Source organism: Podarcis liolepis (assembly GCF_965112155.1).
Source record: "Podarcis liolepis genome assembly, chromosome: 4".
In the NCBI taxonomy this organism is placed as follows: domain Eukaryota; kingdom Metazoa; phylum Chordata; class Lepidosauria; order Squamata; family Lacertidae; genus Podarcis; species Podarcis liolepis.
Genome location: NC_139558.1, coordinates 105,642,178 through 105,661,877, shown reverse-complemented (window position 1 = coordinate 105,661,877; position 19,700 = coordinate 105,642,178). Strand labels below are relative to the sequence as shown.

The 19,700-nt window shown below is 48.2% G+C and overlaps 3 protein-coding genes across 9 annotated transcripts in view; 1 reads left to right on the top strand and 2 right to left on the bottom strand.

The window, feature by feature from the left end:
* The window catches only part of LOC310705084 (uncharacterized protein), a 242,403-nt gene that overhangs the window by 86,582 nt on the left and 136,121 nt on the right, over positions 1–19,700 (top strand). For 2 of the 7 annotated variants that reach the window (XM_083499469.1, XM_083499470.1), the window contains exon 1: positions 18,977–19,116. The exons of 1 other annotated variant lie outside the window; for it this stretch is intronic. The gene's annotated coding sequence lies outside the window, so the exon portion shown is untranslated. Of the gene's footprint in view, positions 1–18,964; positions 19,117–19,700 lie in introns of those variants that run through there. 4 more of the 7 variants (XM_083499461.1, XM_083499462.1, XM_083499467.1 and 1 more) reach the window with 4 other exon arrangements.
* The window catches only part of LOC310705024 (uncharacterized protein), a 275,548-nt gene that overhangs the window by 127,015 nt on the left and 128,833 nt on the right, over positions 1–19,700 (bottom strand). The window lies entirely within an intron of this gene.
* Positions 9,880–10,824, bottom strand: LOC310705303 (olfactory receptor 52L1-like; the record flags this gene model as incomplete). Its single annotated transcript, XM_083499935.1, has 1 exon — positions 9,880–10,824. One exon carries the CDS (start codon positions 10,822–10,824, stop codon positions 9,880–9,882), a length of 945 nt encoding a protein of 314 aa, XP_083356061.1.

Sequence of the window (19,700 nt, the reverse complement as noted above, 5' to 3'; positions counted from 1 at the left end):
GCAGCAGCTGGACTCTGGGCTGGGATCCCTCTCTTTACTCCTGGCCTTTCTCTCCCACCTTTTCTTCCTCCCTCCCTGTGGGGTTTTCTTGGGGGGTCTCTTTATCCCTTCCCTTTCTCTCCCACCTTTTTTTTTTGGGGGGGGGCTAGTCCACCTCCTCATCCAGCTTTGGAAAACCATTTGCACATTTTCCCTCTGTTGTGCAGTGAAGCTGAGAGACGTCACACAGAGTTAAAGTCCCAGGGACTCCTTTGTTTAAAGAAGGGAGATTTTTTCTGAAGGGGGGGGGCAAATGAGTTTGGGATCCTCTGATCTGCAGGAAGGAGAGCGTGGCAGACCTGGCCCCTCCCTGGCAGGACCCTCTCCTCCCTGACTTGGGGTCCCCCCCCCACAGGAGCAGATCAGGCCCCCCAGGCCCCCTCCCCTGCTGCAGCCCTGAGACCCCCCCCCCGTCTCCCCACTGCACCCTCTGGGGGGGGGGGAGAGAGGAGACTCACCAGATCCCGGGAGGGGGCTGCGATTCGGCCCTTGCAGGAGAGACACAAAGCAACACCCCCCCTTCCTTGCAGGAAAGGACTGGGAGGGAGGGGCCTTGGCTCTGGAGGACCTGGCCCCTCTTGCTTCCTGGCCTCTCTAGGAAGGCAGCTCGGTTCCCTTTAACCCTTGCCAAGCCGAGTCCCTCCAGCTCAGCCCTCTCTCGCTTGGCAGAACCTCATATTCTTATTATTTGTTATTTGGCTACGCCAATGCCCAGATATCCTTTTGGGAGTGAGGCTCTTGGCTGGACTCTGAGCATCTCCCTCCCTTGGCCAGAAACCAGAGGAAGAGCTTGCAGGGAAAAGGGCTTTGCAGGAGGCAAGGAAGCTCCTCCTAGAATTCAGGAGGGGAGAGATAGGAGGGGATCCCAGGGTCATCTAGTCCCACCCCCAGCAAGGCAGGAATCTCAGCTCAACCATCCATGGCAGATGGCCGTCCGATCTCTGCTGAGAAACCTCCAAGGAAGGAGAGTCCACCACCCCCCAAGGGAGACCTTTCCCTGCCCAACTGTTCTTAGATCTCCCTCAAGGCTGCGGGTCCTGAGTCCAGCCCTGCTGAAACCATTGCACTGGCTGCCAAGGAGGAACCCAGCAAAGTTCAACATAAATAAATCCCATTCTCATCATGAATAACCAAAACTTTCTTAAGCATGTTGCTAGGCAAACACTCAATAGCATGCCATTTCCCCTCCCAGAAATGCTGAATTGCTGATTCAATGGACAAAAAATGCATGGCGGTTGTTACTGTTATTTATTAAGTTGATACACCACCTTCATCAAGAGATCTCTTAAAAAAAAAATATTTATTACTTTTCCAACAACTTAAACACTACAAAAACAATACAATACAATACAAAAACACTACATAACACTAACACATTAACGAAACAAAACAAAAACAGTTAAACACATCAAACAATTTCATTATCCCATCTTTCATTCACTTATTTCCACGACCTCACACCTCCCTTTTTGTATTCCACTTCTGTTAATTGTTTCAGCAATTCCTTTCCATCTTCCTCTGTTTTCTATCCTATAATTATCTTAACACATTTTAACCTTATTTTCCCCTTTAATTCTCTATTAATCTATTTATACTTAATTCCTTATAACATTTCTACTAAAGCCATATAACTTCATTCCAACATTTTTCTAACATTCATTAATTTTACAGTATTTCTGTAAAAAGTCTTTATACTTTTTCCAGTCTTCTTCCACCGACTCTTCTCCCTGGTCTCGGATTCTGCCAGTCATTTCCGCCAGTTCCACATAGTCCACCAACTTCATCTGCCATTCTTCCTGGGTGGGTAAATCTTGTGTCTTCCAATACTTTGCAATAAGTATTCTTGCTGCTGTTGTTGCATACATAAAAAAAAAAAAAATCTATCCTTCTTTGGCACCAATTGACCAACCATGCCCAGGAGAAAGGCCTCTGGTTTCTTCAGGAAGGTATATTTGAATACCTTTTTCATTTCGTTATAAATCCTCTCCCAGAATGTCTTAATCCTTGGGCATGTCCACCAAAGGTGAAAGAATGTACCTTCAGACTCATTACATTTCCAACATTTATTGTCGGGCAAATGGTAAATTTTTGCAAGCTTGACTGGTGTCATGTACCACCTATAAATCATTTTCATTAAATTTTCTCTTAGGGCATTAAATGCCGTGAATTTCATACCCGTGGTATCAAGATATCTCAGGGACTTTTAGAACATAGAACACATGAGAAGTAGACCAATGATGCATCACCTCAAATTCTTTACTCAGGTGAGTGGCCTCCTTTTGAAGGAGGCAGGTGGAATCTCCATGGATGCTGCTACCCCTTCCCTGGGTCCTGGAAGGAAGACCTGAGAGCCAGTGTGGTGTAGTGGATAAGAGCGGTGGACTCGTAATCTGGTGAACCGGGTTCGCTTCCCCACCTTCCACCTGCAGCTGCTGGGTGACCTTGGGCCAGTCACACTTCTTTGAAGTCTCTTAGCCCCACTCCCCTCACAGAGGGTTTGTTGTGGGGGAGGAAGGGAAAGGGGAATGTTAGCCACTTTGAGGCTCCTTAAAGGGAGTGAAAGGCGGGATATCAAATCCAAACTCCTCCTCCTCCTCCTCCTCCTCCTCCTCTTCTTCTTCTCCTTGCAAGGCCTTTTCCCACTTGGCCTGGAGGGTGAGGACCAGACTCCCCTTGCTCAACAGTTGTGTGTTGTTTAAATTAGTTTCTACTGACTTATTGGGTTATTGTATAGTTTGCATTTGATTCTTTTTTTAAAAAATAATATTTATTAATTTTCAACCATTTAAACACAACAAAACAGAAAGAAAAGAAAAAAGAAAGAACAAAAAAAAGAAAAACATAAAGCTAACAAAGCATGACACAAACCATTTCAAACACAGAACAATTTCAATGTCTTATCTTTCATTCCCTTATTTCCACGACCTACTCACACCTCCCTTTCTGTTTTCCACTTCTATTAATTATTTCAGCAATTCCTTTCCATCTTCCTCTGTTTTCTATCCTATAATTATCTTGACATATTCTAGCCTTATTTTCCCTTTAATACACTATTCATCTATACTTGATTCCTTATAGCATTTCTACTAAAGCCATATAACTTCATTCCAACATTTTTCTAACATTCATTATTTTTACAGTGTTTCTATAAATAATCTTAAACTTTTCCCAGTCTTCTTCCACCAGCTCTTCTCCCTGGTCTCGGATTTCTGCCAGTTGTTTCTGCCAGTTACATATAGTGCCATTCTTCCCGAATGGATAAATCTTGTGTCTTCCAGTACTTCACAATGAGTATTCTTGCTGCTATTGTTGCATACATGAAACAAATTCTATCCTTCTTTATCACCAATTGACCGACCATGCCCAGGAGAAAGGCCTCTGGTTTCTTCAAAAGGGTATATTTAAATACCCTTTTCATTTCGTTATGAATCATCTGCCAGAGTGTCTTAATCCTTGGGCATGTCCACCAAAGGTGAACTCTAATCCTCAAATTCGTCTGTTTTTCCTTAAGTTCAGTCATAGCGAGCGTCAACTTATGTTCATCAAATTGCCTCTGTAGGGCTGGGGCTCTCTTTCTCTCCAGTTGTGTTACTGTACCTTCAACAGCAACAGCTTTTTCCCTGACTTCCTCCACAGCTTGCCATATCAAAATAGGTTCCGGTATCAATTTCTGGGTGGTTTCTGTATTGGTATTGTCCATACTCCCTGCATTCAGGTCAACCTCAACAATTGAAACATCCACTTTCGCATTTATCATGTCCATTTTCCTGTGAAGCTGATCCAATGAGTCATTTATCTTATACAATACAGCCACCAAAGCCTCCTCTGTCAACATTCCTCTTGGCTTCAAATATACTAGTACAAAGACAGCAACAAAAAGAACAGGAGGGCCTAATAATAGACCTCTCCTGGATTGTTACCAAGTCCTCCCAGACCTTAATGTTTTATCAACAGTTGACTGGTCTGTTTTTCCTCTTCCATTTACCATAACATTTGAAAGATTCAAGGTCAGTCCCAGAGTCTCACGGTTTTTAACTTGCAGCTGGAAATTCCCCTAGTCCAACTCTTGTAAAGCAACCAGTTTCAAAGGCTTCCACTAGGGGGAAACAGTTTCTATTTGTAATAGTCAATAGTATCCTCTTTTAAACAATCCAAAGTTAGTTTCAAATTAGTTTCAATTTTCAGTTACTTTTACTCCTTTTTAAAGCGGCCGGAGACAGTAGAAACAATGTATTTCTCTTATTTAACTAGCTGTCAATGAACGTTCTAAGCGCTGTCAATGAACATTACAAAAGACATCAGTCCTGCTAGCAGCCCGTTTCCAGAGTCAGAGCGGCGGTATTTTAAGTCTCTTCGCTCTCTCCCGCAGGCATACTCAATCCTAAACTTCCCCCTCTCTTCTGCTTCCAAGAGGGGGTTTAATGTTCTTTACCGTTGGAAATTTGATCTTTTACAAAAGACCTTCCAGGACTCCAGCTTGCAACTTCATTGCCTCAGTCTATTTACAAAAAGGGAAGGCGGACTTCCTGTTTTGATCCTCCCCATTACGATACCAAATTAAACTTTTAAAAATCCAATTCTTCCGCTTCAGCTCTACTCACAGGTAATTACTTTAAAGTCAAATTGTCCACAGGAAAAGGTCAGCGCTCTCCAGCAACAGCTATGCGGCTTCGCTCCATGGAAGAAGCAGACGATTTGATACACCACGTCGCTCCGGAGCCCCCAAAACCGGGGTTCCCCACGAGTGGGGGAGGCGCAAAAGGTGCCCGCCGAATCCCACGTTCACAGGCTTCTCCCACCTGTGATTTTAACGGGTCTCCGCCTTCGCTGTGGTGGCCAGACCCAGATTTCCACGGAGCAGATTCCTCCCGGTCAGAGGAATTCTGCCATTACCGGAGGCGCCTCCCCCGGAAGTAGTTTGCATTTGATTCTTAAGAGGAGAGGGCCAGGGCTGCCGGGGAGGGGGCCCAATCCAGCAAAATGGCTGGGGCAGGTTCCACGGGGGGGGGGGGGTGTGCACTGGGACACCCGATCTCAGTGATCACGGGTAGGAGGAGGAGTTACGCTAAGACCAGACCACGTCATTACCGAGGAGGTCAGTTTAGTCATTGTTTGAGGACTATCCCTGCCTCCGGGTCTGGTCTTGACCAGATGGATGTTGGAATCCGCAAGGGATGCCCACGTGACCTGAAGGTGCTGCTGTGCAATGCCAGGTCAATAATTCATAAGATGGCTGTCATCCACGACTTGATCATGGATGGAGGACTTGACCTGGCCTTTGTAACAGAGACTCCGTTGCATGAAGCAGATGGGCCTGTCCTTGTCGCTGCTTGTCCACCAGGTTTCTCTTACGCACAGCAACCCAGGTCTTGTGGGCGGGGGGGGGGGTTGCAATGATTTTTATGTGTTTGAAAAGGAAAAGGTTCTGACCTCCTTGGTCTGGTCCTCAGACCCTAGTCGGCACAAAGAGTCCTTGAGAAAGAGTACTTTGCAGAATGCTGCTTTTATTATTAAAAATCTTCTTCTCCAACCATGACCGACAGCTTTATACATATCAAATGCAACCAGCTTTCTACCATCTGACAACCTAACCCACAAACAGACCATCAATGACCACCCTATATATTATAGGCATATGTGGGTGGAAGGTTGCATAATCATGCAGGCTTTGCTGATTCATTGTAGGCTGCCGACTCATGCTGACTCAGTTCCTTTTGTATTAAAGAAACAGTGGCTAATTTTAAGCTGTGACACCCCTTCTGTTTCTTTTCTTTTTCTTTTTCTTAAAAAAAAAATTAAGTTTCATATTACCAAATTAAACACATCAAACCAATTAATCCAAATTATAACAATACATATCATATAATCCAATTGTTTTCCAAATTATAAATTTTTGTGGGGGGTACCTATGCTTTTTGATCGGCAGGAGTCCAATCCTCGAATATTTCTGCTGCTTTCATATTAAGAATGATATTTCCAGTTCCTTCTTCTCAATCCTTGTCATTACTCATTTTCCTTTTCATTCACCTCCGAATTGCTCCGCAAGTGGGTTGAAAAAAAGTCTTATTTGTGTTTCTGTGTGGGCTTTCTACTGCTCTCTCGTAAATCACTCTCATCCAATAGTCCAGGTAAGTCCGCTCGAGCAAGCAATCGCCATTTTGTCGTCCCGATGAAATACAGTCTAAAAGCTCGCTCTTTAACTTTCCCGACCTGTTGCATCGTAAATTAGTCTTTTTCCAGGAGGGCTGCCCCTTCCAGTTCACAATCTCATCGAAAATAATAAATCTTCAGCTCGCCCTCCCCAAGACTAAACCTCCTGCAACACAGGTCTCGTATCAAATCTCCATTCTTACTGCGTCACAAAGAGAGCCTTTCTTCTTTCCAAATCTTTTACAAAGTAAAACCTTTAAGTTCATATTATTCCCACACAGTTCATTTTTAGTCCCATTTGCCAATTAGTTGCTGTGACGGATCTTCTAAGAGGGAGGGTTATTAGTTAATCACATAGAACAAAAAAAAAAAAAAAAGTCATTCCCCCCTTTCAGTTCCGTTGCATTCCATTCCAGATACCATGTCTGTAGTACTTTGATGTAATCTTCCATCTCAGTCATCTTCATTTCAGTGGTAAAATTGTTAGCAGATAAGAACCTCCTGCCTCTCTTGAAGCATGTGCGTTATCTTTCACCAATTTTTCCCCCTTTAAGTAATGCAACTAGTTTCGCACCTGGAAGCAGCTTTGGAGGAGTTCCGAGGCCAGGCGAGGGTTGTGCACCCAGTGCCTCACCCCCTCCTTCTTCCAAACTCGGGGGTGATTTATGGCAACAGCGGGTGAAAACTGCATCTCTCCCCCCTGGAGAGATGAAGGGAGACTGATTTACTCTGCATAATCAGCCTCTAATTACCTCGTGCGAGCTGGATAGATGTTAATATCCACCATCTTCCAAGGCGCCCCTAGCACCCCCCGACACCCCTTCTGTTTCTTAAATGCAAAACAAAACAAAAAACCCAATAGAAACAAAACATACATACACATATATATAAACCCAGTTTTGTCAGTTCGTTATGACCTGTTGCTGGCAACAGCTTGGTAAACAAATCAGCAATATTATCTTGTGATTGACAATACTCCAGTTTGATTACCCCATTCTGTACACTATCTCTAACGTTTGCATGATGAATAGCAATATGTTTTGGTGCGGATTTCATTATTTCCGAGCCTGCTAATGCAATGCATGATTGACTATCTTCATACACTTGGATGGGCAAATCCACTTTACCATCTAGGTCTTTTAGCATCTGTATAAACCACATGATTTCATTGCATGCTAGCAACAGACTCCCATATTCTGCCTCACAGGATGAGGTCGTGACAAATCCCTGTTTCTTTGACCTCCATCCTATTATGGAATTGGCAAACATCATAACCATTCCACTTGTAGATTTTCTGGTAGCTACGCAGCTCTTCCGGTCCGCATCAACAAAAACTTCTAGTCTCTCATTTTGTGCACTAGATATCTCTAAACATACACTTAATGTCCCCTTTATCTGATAAGCCTTTTCATTGCACACCAATTGGCAGTACTGGGTTTAGATACACGTTGGCTCAGAACGTTTGTAGTACACGTAATGTACTACCGGCTTAAATACCGGCTTAAATACAACAGTTGTCCTATTTTTGAGTGGTACAAATCAGGCTGATCAAATTCATCATTACACACTGTCTTTGGGAAATCTGGTGTCATGGGAGTCTGAACTGCTTTGCAGTTTTCCATGCCAAACTGCTCTAGCAAATGAAGAACCTTCTCCTTCTGGTTCAATAGGAAGCTTCCATCCACAGATGAAATCAATAAGTTCACAAGTCAGATGGAAAAGTAGTAGTAGAAGAAGAGTTTGGATCTGATATTCTGCTTTATCACTCCCCTTCAGGAGTCTCAAAGCGGCTAACAATCTCCTTTTCCCTTCCTCCCCCACAACAAACACTCTGTGAGTGAAGGTGAGAGACTTCAGAGAAGTGTGACTGGCCCAAGGTGACCCAGCAGCTGCATGTGGAGGAGCGGAGACGCAAACCCGGTTCCCCAGATAACGAGACTACCGCTCTTAACACCACATTCGGCTCACGCATTCAGGCTGCAGACCCTCTTCTGTTGTCCCACACACACATAGAGACACAGCAAGAAGCATTCAGAGGTACACACCTCCTGAATATGGAAGCTCTCCATTTTATTTTTTACTTTATATTTTTTACTTTATTATATTTATATACCACCTTGATCTTTCGAGGATCTCCAGGTGCCTTACATGGTTTTCCTCCTCCCCATTTCCTCTTCACAACGACCCTGCAAGGGAGGGGGGCTGACTCCAAGGGCACCCAGTGACCTTCATGGCCAAGTGGGGATTCGAACCCATGTCCTAGTCCAGCCATTACACTGTCTCCTCCTCCTTGAATTAATCTAATATCCTTTTGAGATCAGAGAGACCTTTGTCTAGTTCAAGAAGGGTACTGAGCAGCTGGAAGGGCAGCAGAGGAGGGCAGCCAGGAAGATCAAGGGTCTGGAGACCAAGCCTGATGAGGTTGAGGCAGTTGGGTATGTTTGGCCTGGGGAAGAGGAGACTGAGGGGAGAGCCATCTTCCAATATCTCAAGGGCTGCCAGAAGGACCAAGCTTGTCTTCTGCTGCTCCAGATGGGAGGGCAGGAAAGGAGATTCAGACTAAACATCAGGAAGAACTTTCTGATGGCCAGTCTCTCTGGGACAGCGGTGGACTCTCCTTCCTTGGAGGCTTTTAAGCAGAAGTTGGATGGCCACCAGTAAGGGATTCTTCACCCATGACTCCTGCGTTGCAGGGGGCTGGACTAGATGACCCCCTGGGTCCCTTTCCAGCTCTACAATTCTGACTCTAGGAATCCATGCCTGGAAGTGCAGCCTGGAGGAGCTCTTCCAGAAGGGACGCCCTCCTCAGGCCGCATCCTGCTCTGACCCACGCGAGGCAAAGGGCTCAGTCTGGAGAGCAAAGCTCTGGTGGTGCGTCAGCCTTTCAGAATCCTTATTTAATGGGAAGTGAACAAGTCGTCCAGTAGTGATGTATGGAAGTGAGAGCTGGACCATAAAGAAGGCTGATGGCTGAAGAATTGATGCTTTTGAATTACGGTGCTGGAGGAGACTCTTGAGAGTCCCATGGACTGCAAGAAGATCAAACCTCTCCATTCTGAAGGAAATCAGCCCCGAATGCTCACTGGAAGGACAGATCCTGAAGCTGAGGCTCCAAGACTTTGGCCACCTCATGAGAAGAGAAGACTCCCTGGAAAAGACCCTGATGCAAGGAGAAGGGGACGACAGAGGACGAGATGGTGGAACAGTGTTCTCGAAGCTACCAGCATGAGTTTGACCAAACTGCAGGAGGCAGTGGAAGACAGGAGGGCCTGGCGTGCTCTGGTCCAGGGGGTCACAAAGAGGCGGACACGACTCAACGACTAAACAACAACAACGAACAAGTCATCTTTTGCAACGGTTCATAGAAGTTCTAGGAGCTAGTCTTCCTTTGCCCAGCTGGACCAGAATCCCCCTCCCCCCCCCATTTTTTGAGGGATGACCTGCTCTGAACTCTCTCCTCCTCCGTGTTGCAGGTCATTCAGTCCTTTGGTGGGAAAACCACCATGTCAGAACCAAGAAACTCTGCCTTTTCCCAGGACACCAAGACTGAGAAAGTGCCTCTGCCTTTTCCGGATGCTGTGGGTGGGGGGGGGGACAGAGTCGTCTTAGCCAGTGTGGTTCAGGGACGGCCTTCTGATGCTGCAAAGGCTGCTGGGGGCAGCCCACCCTCCCGGATCATTCCCCCCAGACTCAAGCCACCCTCCCGTAGAAGACCCTGGCCACCCTGCTTTGGATTGGCTTCGTTTTCACCCCGTACACGATGGGGTTGAGCATGGGTGGCACCAAGAGGTACAGGGTGGCCAGGAGGATGTGGACCTGGTGGGGGACTCTGTGGCCAAAGCGGTGGGTGAGGAAGGAGAAGAGCCCCGGGATGTAGAAGATGAGGATCACACAGCCATGGGAAGCACAGGTGCTAAGGGCCTTCAGCCGCTCCTGAGTGGAGGGCAGGCGGAAGACGGCTCGCAGGATGAGGGTGTAGGAGAGAGCGATGGAGAGGACGTCCATGCCCACCACAAAGAGGGCCACAACGAGGCCATACATCCTGTTCACGGTGGTGTCTGCGCAGGCCAGCTTAACCACCGCCATGTGCTCGCAGTAGGCGTGGAGGACCACCCTGTGGCCGCAGAAAGGCAGCCTCTGGAGGAGCAGGCCAAAGGGAGCAATGAGGACCAGACCCTGGAGGAAGATCAGCAGTACTGCCTTGGCCACAGTGGACGTCCGCAAGATGGCCGAGTGTCTCAGGGGAAGGCAGATGGCCACGTAGCGGTCCAGGGCCATGGCCACCAGGATGCCCGACTCCACGGAGGAGAAGGCATGGATGAGGAACATCTGAGCCAGGCAGGCGTGGAAGCTGATTGTGCAGGGCCCTAGCCACAGGATGGCCAGCATCTGGGGCAGGGTGGTGGTGGAGAGGACCAGGTCAGTGACGGCCAAGGCAGCCAGGAAGAGGTACATGGGCTCGTGGAGGCTGGGCTCCAGCTTGATGACCCCGAGGAGCAAGGCGTTCCCCAGCAGAGCCAGCACATACATGGAGCAGAGAGGGATGGAGAGCCAGTGCTGGGAGGTCTCCAGCCCAGGGATGCCCGTCAGGAGGAAGGTGAGGGGCCGGAGGCTGATGTTGCCCACGGTCGTCATCACTGTGGCAGCTCCAGACACCTGGGAAAAGCAAATCGGAGACTGGATGGTGAGAGAAGCTGGGAGAGGCTGCCAGATCAGGCCAGAGAGGACCCATCTAGCCCAGCATTCTGTTCTCACAGCGGCACCCAGGTGCCCATTGCGGGGAACCCGCAGGCAGGATCTGAACACAAGAACAACTCTCTCCTTCTGTGGCTTCCAGCCACTGGCCTTCAGAAGCATGGCTGCCTCTGACTTCCTGGTTGGAGTCAGAGAAGAGACATCATCCTGGCTCCTATCAAGAGTCTTGATTCGGGGTGGGGGGTGGGCATGGGATTGAGATCCATGGGCATTGCCAGGGAGCATGGGGGGGGGGCAGCTGCTCCCCCCTAAATCAAGTACAAAGGAGAAATTGTAGAAAGGTTTTGACAGGATTCTCTGAGCACTTGGGGCGAAAAGAAATCAATTTAAAACAACTGTTGTTAGAATCATAGAATCATAGAGTTGGAAGAGACCACAAGGGCCATCGAGTCCAACCCCCTGCCAAGCAGGAAACAACATCAGAGCACTCCTGACATATGGTTGTCAAGCCTCTGCTTAAAGACCTCCAAAGGAGGAGACTCCACCACACTCCTTGGCAGCAAATTCCACTGTTGAACAGCTCTTACTGTCAGGAAGTTCTTCCTAATGTTTAGGTGGAATCTTCTTTCTTGTAGTTTGGATCCATTGCTCCGTGTCCGCTTCTCTGGAGCAGCAGAAAACAACCTTTCTCCCTCCTCTATGTGACATCCTTTTCTATATTTGAACATGGCTATCATATCCCCCCTTAACCTCCTCTTCTCCAGGCTAAACATGCCCAGCTCCCTTAGCCGTTCCTCATAAGGCATCGTTTCCAGGCCTTTGACCATTTTGGTTGCCCTCCTCTGGACACGTTCCAGTTTGTCAGTGTCCTTCTTGAATTGTGGTGCCCAGAACTGGACACAGTACTCCAGGTGAGGTCTGACCAGAGCAGAATACAGTGGCACTATTACTAGATCTAGATGCTATCTAGATCTAGTAATCTATATGATCTAGATGCTATACTCCTATTGATGCAGCCCAGAATTGCATTGGCTTTTTTAGCTGCCGCGTCACACTGTTGGCTCATGTCAAGTTTGTGGTCAACCAAGACTCCTAGATCCTTGTTGTTGAGGCATTTCATTCTGAATCTGACAGAGGATGATGGCGGGGGGTGTCCTCTCCCTCTAACCTAAATCCTGGCTATGCCCATGTTGAGATCTTGATGGTTTCAAGTGGGGTATCTTATTGTGCTTCCACCCTGCCCTGAGCTCGATTTCATTCATGGCTGAGGGCTCAGAAGTGTTTAGGTATTTTACTCCACCTGGAGTCCTGTGTCCAGTTTAAGGAAGATATTGAACAACTACTGGGAGGTTTGTGGGAAGGGTGGTCAGGGGCCTGGAAACGAATCCTTGTGACGAAGGGGGGAGGGAGTTGGGGATGCCCAGAGAAGAGAAGATGAGGTGACCCGAGAGCCGTCTTCAAGTATCTGAAGAGCCCTGGAAGACGGAGCAAGCTTGTCTTCTGCTTCTCCAGAGGGGAGGACTCAAACTGATGGCTTCTATCTACCAGAAAGGAGATTCTGGCTGAACATTACGCATCACTTTCTGAAGACAGGAGCTGTTGGGTGGTGGAACAGACTCTCTCAGAAGTGGGTGGGCTTTCCTTCCTTGGAGGCCTTTAAAGGGAAGGTGGGTGGCCACCTGCCAGGGAGCGTTTAGCTGCGATCGCTGCATGGCAGGGGCTGGGCTAGATGACTCTGGGGGGATCCCCTCCAATTCTCCCATTCTGTGATTCTGTTCTTCATTGGCCTCTTTCTCTGAGACGTGAGCCTGCCCCGGCCCTTCCAGCCTCCCTCCCAGGCTTACCTGCTGCCCATAGGCCACCTCCACATCCCAGCCAGTTCTGAGGCTCCTGCGCAGTGTCTCAACCTTGGTCAGGCTGCCCGATGATGTTGACGCTGAGGTGACTTTAAGTGCCCATGTGCCCTCTGCACTGGCATCTCCAAGGATGCCCTCCTCCCAGACTCTGCCAGCTGCTCTCCACTGGAACTCCCTCGCGTGAGAGAGTTGTGTGAGGGATCAGGGATCACTCAGGGGATCGAGGTCACTGGCCTGAGGGAAGGAGTCACCTCAGAAGGAAGCTGCAGAAGCAGGAGAGATCCTCCTCAGCACCACCATGCCAAAAGGAGGAGCAGGAGGAGTCCCTCCGTCACAGAAAGAGAGAATTGCAGAGTTGGAAGGGAGCCCAAGACTCATCTGGTGCAAAGCCCTGATCTGAGAGGGACATCCTCTTGGGGGAGAATATCTATCCAGCCAGAGGAAGGAGCCTCACAGCTGAGATGGGGAGACCATGTTGAGGGTCTGGAGAGAGTATTCAGATGGGAGTGAAGCTGGAGGGAGAAGATGTGGGAACATGTTCTTCCTCTTTGGTCTCCAAAATATTAAGCCGTGAAGGAAGCTGTGCTGTTTCAGCAGGAAACCTGATTTTAAGAATTTGTATTAATTTAATTTGGTTTGATTTGTAATAATTTGGAAAATGAATAAAAATAATTGGGGGGTAGAGGGGGGGGAATGAGGAAAAGTGGCCCCTCATTCACAAACCAAAGTACGGTATTAAGCCGTGAAGGAAGCTGTGCTGTGTCAAAAGTGTTTCACTGTGATAACTAAGGAACGAGAGTGAAGTGACAGAAACAGAGTTGAGCCGTTTACCACCTATTCTGGAAGCCTGAAGTGTAACACCTGGTTTTTAGCAACTGAAGTTTAAGAGAAGCTGTGCCTGTAATACCGTGTTTCAGTAATAAGTTGACTTTTACCTGAAAGAATGCATCTCCTGACCCAACTTTGTCTCACAGACCTCTTCTTTTTGTTACTAAAACTTTTCTCGTTGGATGAACTCCTGTCTGACATTCTACATCACTATGTTTTCCCTCATGCAAGACCCCCACAAGCCACTGGTGGAGGAAGGGGGGCGGAGGGAGTGGACCACCCCGACACCATCGGGGGGGGTACCATCGCAGCTGCCCCCCCGACACGCACCCCTCCACCGCACCAGGTGCCCCGCCCCTGTGGACGGCATGCCACACCCCTGGGATGCACGCCACACCCCACAGGCAGCTCACCATGCCCCAAGGATGTGCGCCACACCCCCGCAGGTGGCTTGCCACACTCCTGGTGTGTGCCAGCCATGCCCCCACCTGTTCTCCACCCCCGGTGACGGAGCAAGCAGCTTCGCCACTGCCACAAGCCACATAGTCTGGGCTCCGTGATAGAGTTTTGTTGACTGGGCATCCTCTATGGGGACCCGCCATATTTAATTGAGGTCGTTAGCAGGGAGAGTCCTCTCCTTATTAATGGGTGGTTTGCGGTGGGATCTGCTCCAAGGATTCCCTTTTGCCTTGACTGGAAGTGAAAAGAACCAAGGCGAGAGCCGAGAGAGAGGCTCTAGGTCACTTTGCCCCCGGTGTGCAACCGTGGCATCTACGGCATCTGGACCGAGGACCTGCACAGGAGGACCCTGCAGTTCTTGTTCTTGAAATGGGTGTTTTTGTGCAGCAACTTTTGATTCTCATTCAAAAAAGCAGTGCCAGAAATTCCTGTCACATTTTGAGGGTCACGTCTTTTATTGTTTGTAAGAGGTGCTGGCATTGCACCCCTTTTCTCTCTTAGGCTCAAGATTTTATGTAGCAGCAGGAAAAGAGACATAGTTCTTTTAAGATCCTGCCAAATCCATTGGTGCCTAAGTGGAAAGAGAGGAGCCCCCCCACCAACCATGTTGCTAGGTGGGTGTATGACCCCCCCCCCCACACTCCCAAGAGGTTTAAGATTGTCTGCTGGAATTAAACATGCGCACGTTATGAATTGTAGGAATGATCACTGGGTGCGGAGCACACTCTCCGCCCACGGGCAGCCTCAGCTGTCTGCACGTGTGACCTTGGGGTGTGGAGCACACTCCCCCTCACAGATAACGCCACAGCTGTCTGAACATAGAATAGAATCCTAGAGTTGGAAGAGACCACAAGGGCCATCGAGTCCAACCCCCTGCCAAGCAGGAAACACCATCAGAGCACTCCTGACATATGGTTGTCAAGCCTCTGCTTAAAGACCTCCAAAGGAGGAGACACCTTGGTCTCTGTATCTATGCAGTGAGACTTGCTGGGCCTGGGGTGGCAGTGGGGGTAATTCAGCGAGAATCTTCTGCTAGCGCCCCCCCCCCTTTGAACCAGGATGAAACCCAAACTTACAATTTTTGGTGGCCTTGACCCAGTTTGACATGGATTGGCTGGATTCAGAGGAGGGGTGGGGGGCACCAGCTGGGGAGCCCCCAAGGGAAGAAGGCTCAGAGCCAGGGGAGTGGTGGTGGGATGATGAATGGTCAGAGGGAGAAGACTGGGAAGAGAAGGTGTCAGAAGCAGAAGAGGCAACAGGGTTTAGTGAGCAGAGAGAGGCTGCGGCAGAGAGCAGTCCAGAAGCAGAGGCTGGAGAGGAGGGGGAGCCAAGAGGCAGAGGTCAGCCAGGCTGGCAAGGAAGGCAGGTTGCCTTCCCCTCCTGCTGCAACAAGCTCCCCCAGCACCAGGAGAGGGACGAAGCAGGAGAAGCAAAGATGGGCAATGCGGGGGAACCTCAGATTGCTTAGGAAGGGGGAGGAGGAGAGTTAGGGAACTGTGGGAAGGTGGGGTCCTTCAGTCCCCACAACTGCCTCATGGGGCAAGAGCTACAGGGGTGAGTTGCTGTGCTCACTAGGCCTGTTCTCTTGAGCTGTCTTGTTCCTTTGAATAAGTAGTTAACTTCACTGACGGAGCACATGTGAGTTATTGCTGCCCTGCTCCTGACACAACCCCCGCCCTGCAAGTCCATTTCTAAATTTCTGGCAGAATATCGGTGGGGTCCAGATGGAGAAGAAGCTTGGAGAGGCTCTCTTTCTCGTGGAGAAATTGCCATGAGAATCCATCCATTAAACTAAGTTAATTTCAATTAAATAGACATCTGGTAGTTCTGCTGGGGTGAGTGGGACTGGCGAATATTTACTATTGCTTCTTGAATAGGTAAGTGAAATCAATCTGAGGTAAATGATTGCTGAGGAAAAAATGTGCTCTAAAATTACACTTATGGAATTTTTCTAACTCCTTCCTGATTTATTCCTTTACCCTTTCTCGGTTCATGCTCTGTGTTACAACTCTTGTTCACTGAAATATGTGTGTTTGCTCTTCCTCAGAACTCAGAACTCTCCTCTGACAGTCTTACATTTTCCATCTGTTGTGATGTACTAAAACAAAATATTGCTTATGCTTAAACTAAAGACACCATGGTAGCTTTCAGAAAACCTGTTTACTGAACATTCGTGAATGGTTGACACAAAATTTGCAGTTACAGGTAGGTAGTTGTGTTGGTCTGCCGTAGTTGAAACAATTCCACCCACTTTGAAGATTTTGGCAGGTATCCCATCAGGTCCACTGGCTTTGTTGTTTTTCATTTGGTTATAGGTGTACACAATTCTCCCAGATTTGGAGATACTGCAAGCTCATCTCTAATTTGTTTTTGCAGGATTTGTCTCAAGGCAAATCTAAAAAAAATGTAGTATAAACACTGATAACTGAGAAACACTGGCCTGCGAGCTCTCCAGTTGGAGAACAGCCTTTGCCAAAGTTTTCATGGACTTTGAAGACACTTGAACTCAGGACCCAAGGGAGAAATGTGCTAGGAGGAAGGTACACTTGACAAACCCACACCATGATCAGCTCCTGCCTGGAAACCAATGTCCCCACTGTGGAAGGACGTGTGGATCCAGAATTGGCCTCCACAGTCACTTATGGAGTCATTGTTAAAACTGTGTTTATGGAAGACAATCTCACTCGGCTACAAGTGATTGCCAAAGAAGAAGAAGAGTCAAAACAAAATACTAAAAAATTATCCAGTAGCACCTAGAGACCAACTAAGTTTGTTCTTGGTATGAGCTTTCGTGTGCTCATCTGTTTTCTGTATGTCTGTCTTGCAATAGTTTAAATAAAACTCAGTTTCCTCCTTGAATGAAAGTAATATTGGTTTAAGAAGCACTAATACTGGACAACGGAATTTGCAACCTGAAACCTCCAACTTAAAACATGGGTGTTTTGGTGTGGCAGTAAGTGCACTTTGGAACTCCCTGCTACTTGAGTAGCTGAACTCACATGTCTATATGAATTTCTGAAGTTTTCCCAGTGAGCCAGTACATTTATCAGTGAATTCTTATATTTGGTATTGTGCAGCAGAGGCCCTTTGAACCTTTGAACAGATAGGAAGAAACTGTGATGAAGTGTTTTGTGGGGACAAGTCACAAAAGTCACAAAAGCTATTGTGCTGATTTTGGTAGTGGGCTGCATGTGCATGAGATCTGCTGGAGGGGCAACCCCCCCCCCAACCTATACATAAATTCCTGCAACACCCTCCAGAGCAGGGGGAAGAACCTTGGGATATGTGCAGATGGCTCTCCTCTCAGTCTCCTTTCCCCCAGGCTAAACATACCCAGCTGCTTCAACTGTTCCTCATCAGGCTTGGTTTCCAAACCCTTGATCATCTTGGTTGCCCTCCTCTGCACACCTCCCAGCTTCTCAACATCCTTATTGAGTTGTAGTGCCCAGAACTTGACACAGGATTCCAGACGGGGTCCGGCTAAGGCAAAATAGAGCGGGACGATGACTTCTCTTGATCTGGTTGAATAAAGTAATCTGCATTTGCCTGGGACCTTCTCCCCAGGAACTACGGTAGAGGAAGCCTCAACCCCTTCTAGAGGAAATACACTTGTATGCCCATTGCTGCTGCTCTTGGAATCCGTCTCTCTCGGGAGACTACGGAGGAGGAGGGCACCTTTGGAGGTGAGGTCAAACCGTTGGAGATCTTTGGATGAAGGATGATACACAAATTTAATAAATAATTAAAATAAACATACAGAATCTCCTTTGGAAAACAAGATTTATGTAGTGCACAATAGATGTTGATTGGCACTTGAGCATTTGATGAAGTTTGATGGATTTACAGTGAATTTAATGGAGGGAAAGAGTGGGCTGGACAGGGCAGGGGAAAAGGAACAGCATCATTTGCCTGCTTTTTATATGTTCTGTGTTTTAAACGTCCCTGAGATCTCTTGATGAAGGGCAGTATGTCAGGTTAATAAATATTAACAACCACCACCATCCGTTGTTAGTCCCTTGAATGAGCAATTAAGCATTTCTGAGAGGGGAAATGGCATACGTTTGTGTATAAGCATAAAAGGAATGCATTAAAAGATATTATTCATGATGAGAATAGGATTTATTTATTTTGAAGTTCGCTTGGTTCCTCCTTGGCAGCCAACGCCATTATTTCAGCAGGGCTAGAACTCAGGACCCGCTGCCTTGAGGGACACCTAAGAGCAGTTGGGCAGGGAAAGGTCTCCCTTGGGAGGTGGTGGACTCTCCTTCCTTGGAGGTTTCTCAGCAGAGATCGGACGGCCATCTGCCATGGATCCTTTAGATGAGATTCCTGTATTACGGGGTTGGACTAGATGACCCAGGGATCCCCTCCTATCTCTCCATTCCCAAATTCTACGATGAATCATAGAATCATAGAGTTGGAAGAGACCACAAGGGCCATCGAGTCCAACCCCCTACCAAGCAGGAAACACCATCAGAGCACTCCTGACATATGGTTGTCAAGCCTCTGCTTAAAGACCTCCAAAGTAGGAGACTCCACCACACTCCTTGGCAGCAAATTCCACTGTCGAACAGCTCTTACTGTCAGGAAGTTCTTCCTAATGTTTAGGTGAAATCTTCTTTCTTGTAGTTTGAATCCATTGCTCCGTGTCCGCTTCTCTGGAGCAGCAGAAAACAACCTTTCTCCCTCCTCTAGGTGACATCCTTTTCTATATTTGAACATGGCTATCTTGGCTATCCTTGCTTCCTGCAAAGCCCTTTTCCCTTTCTGCCCAAGGGAGGGAGACGCTCAGAGTCCAACCGAGAGTCAGCACTCCCAAAAGCATATCTCGGCATAGGCGTAGCCAGGGGGGCAACTGCCCCCCCATCCATTAAAAATAATAAAAAGCTGAGATTCTGCAAAGCGAGAGAGGGCTGAGCTGGGTGGACTCCGCTTGGCAAGGGTTAAAGTGAACCGAGCTGCCTTCCTAGAGAGGACAGGAAGCAAGGGGGGGCAAGTCCTCCAGAGCCAAGGCCCCTCCCTCCCCAGTCCTTTCCTTTTTTGGTGTCTCTCCTGGGATCTGGTGAGTCTCCCCTCTCTCTGGGATCTGGTGAGTCTCCTCTCTCTCTGGGATCTGGTGGGGGTCCCAGGGCTGCAGCAGGGGAGGGGGCCTGGGGGGCCTGATCAGGGAGGAGAGGGTCCTGCCAGGGAGGGGCCAGGTCTGCCACGCTCTCCTTCCTGCAGATGAGAGGATCCCAAACTCATTTGGCCATCCGCCCCTCCTTCAGAAAAACAATGACTCTCCCACGAAATCTCCCTTCTTCAAACAAAGGAGTCCCTGGGACTTTAACTCTGTGTGACGTCGCTCAGCCTCATTGCACAACAGAGGAAACATCTGCAAATGGTTTTCCAAAGCTGGACGAGGAGGTGGACTAGCCCCCCCCCCAAAAAAAAAAAACCACGGGGAGGAAGGAAAGTCTGCCTGCTGCATTGGGGACCGGTTTCCCAGCGTCTCCCAGGGCAGCTCCCCACGGAGGCCACTGCAGCAGTCCCCTCGCACCCAGAGCAGGGCATCCCAGGACCACATCCTCTCTGTCCCAAAGGGATTGTTGCTGGCAAAGCAGCCGGAAATGGGCGCTGCTACTCACTGAGCCTCCAGGGACCTGGGCATCAATGGCTGTGCGTGTGTTAAGC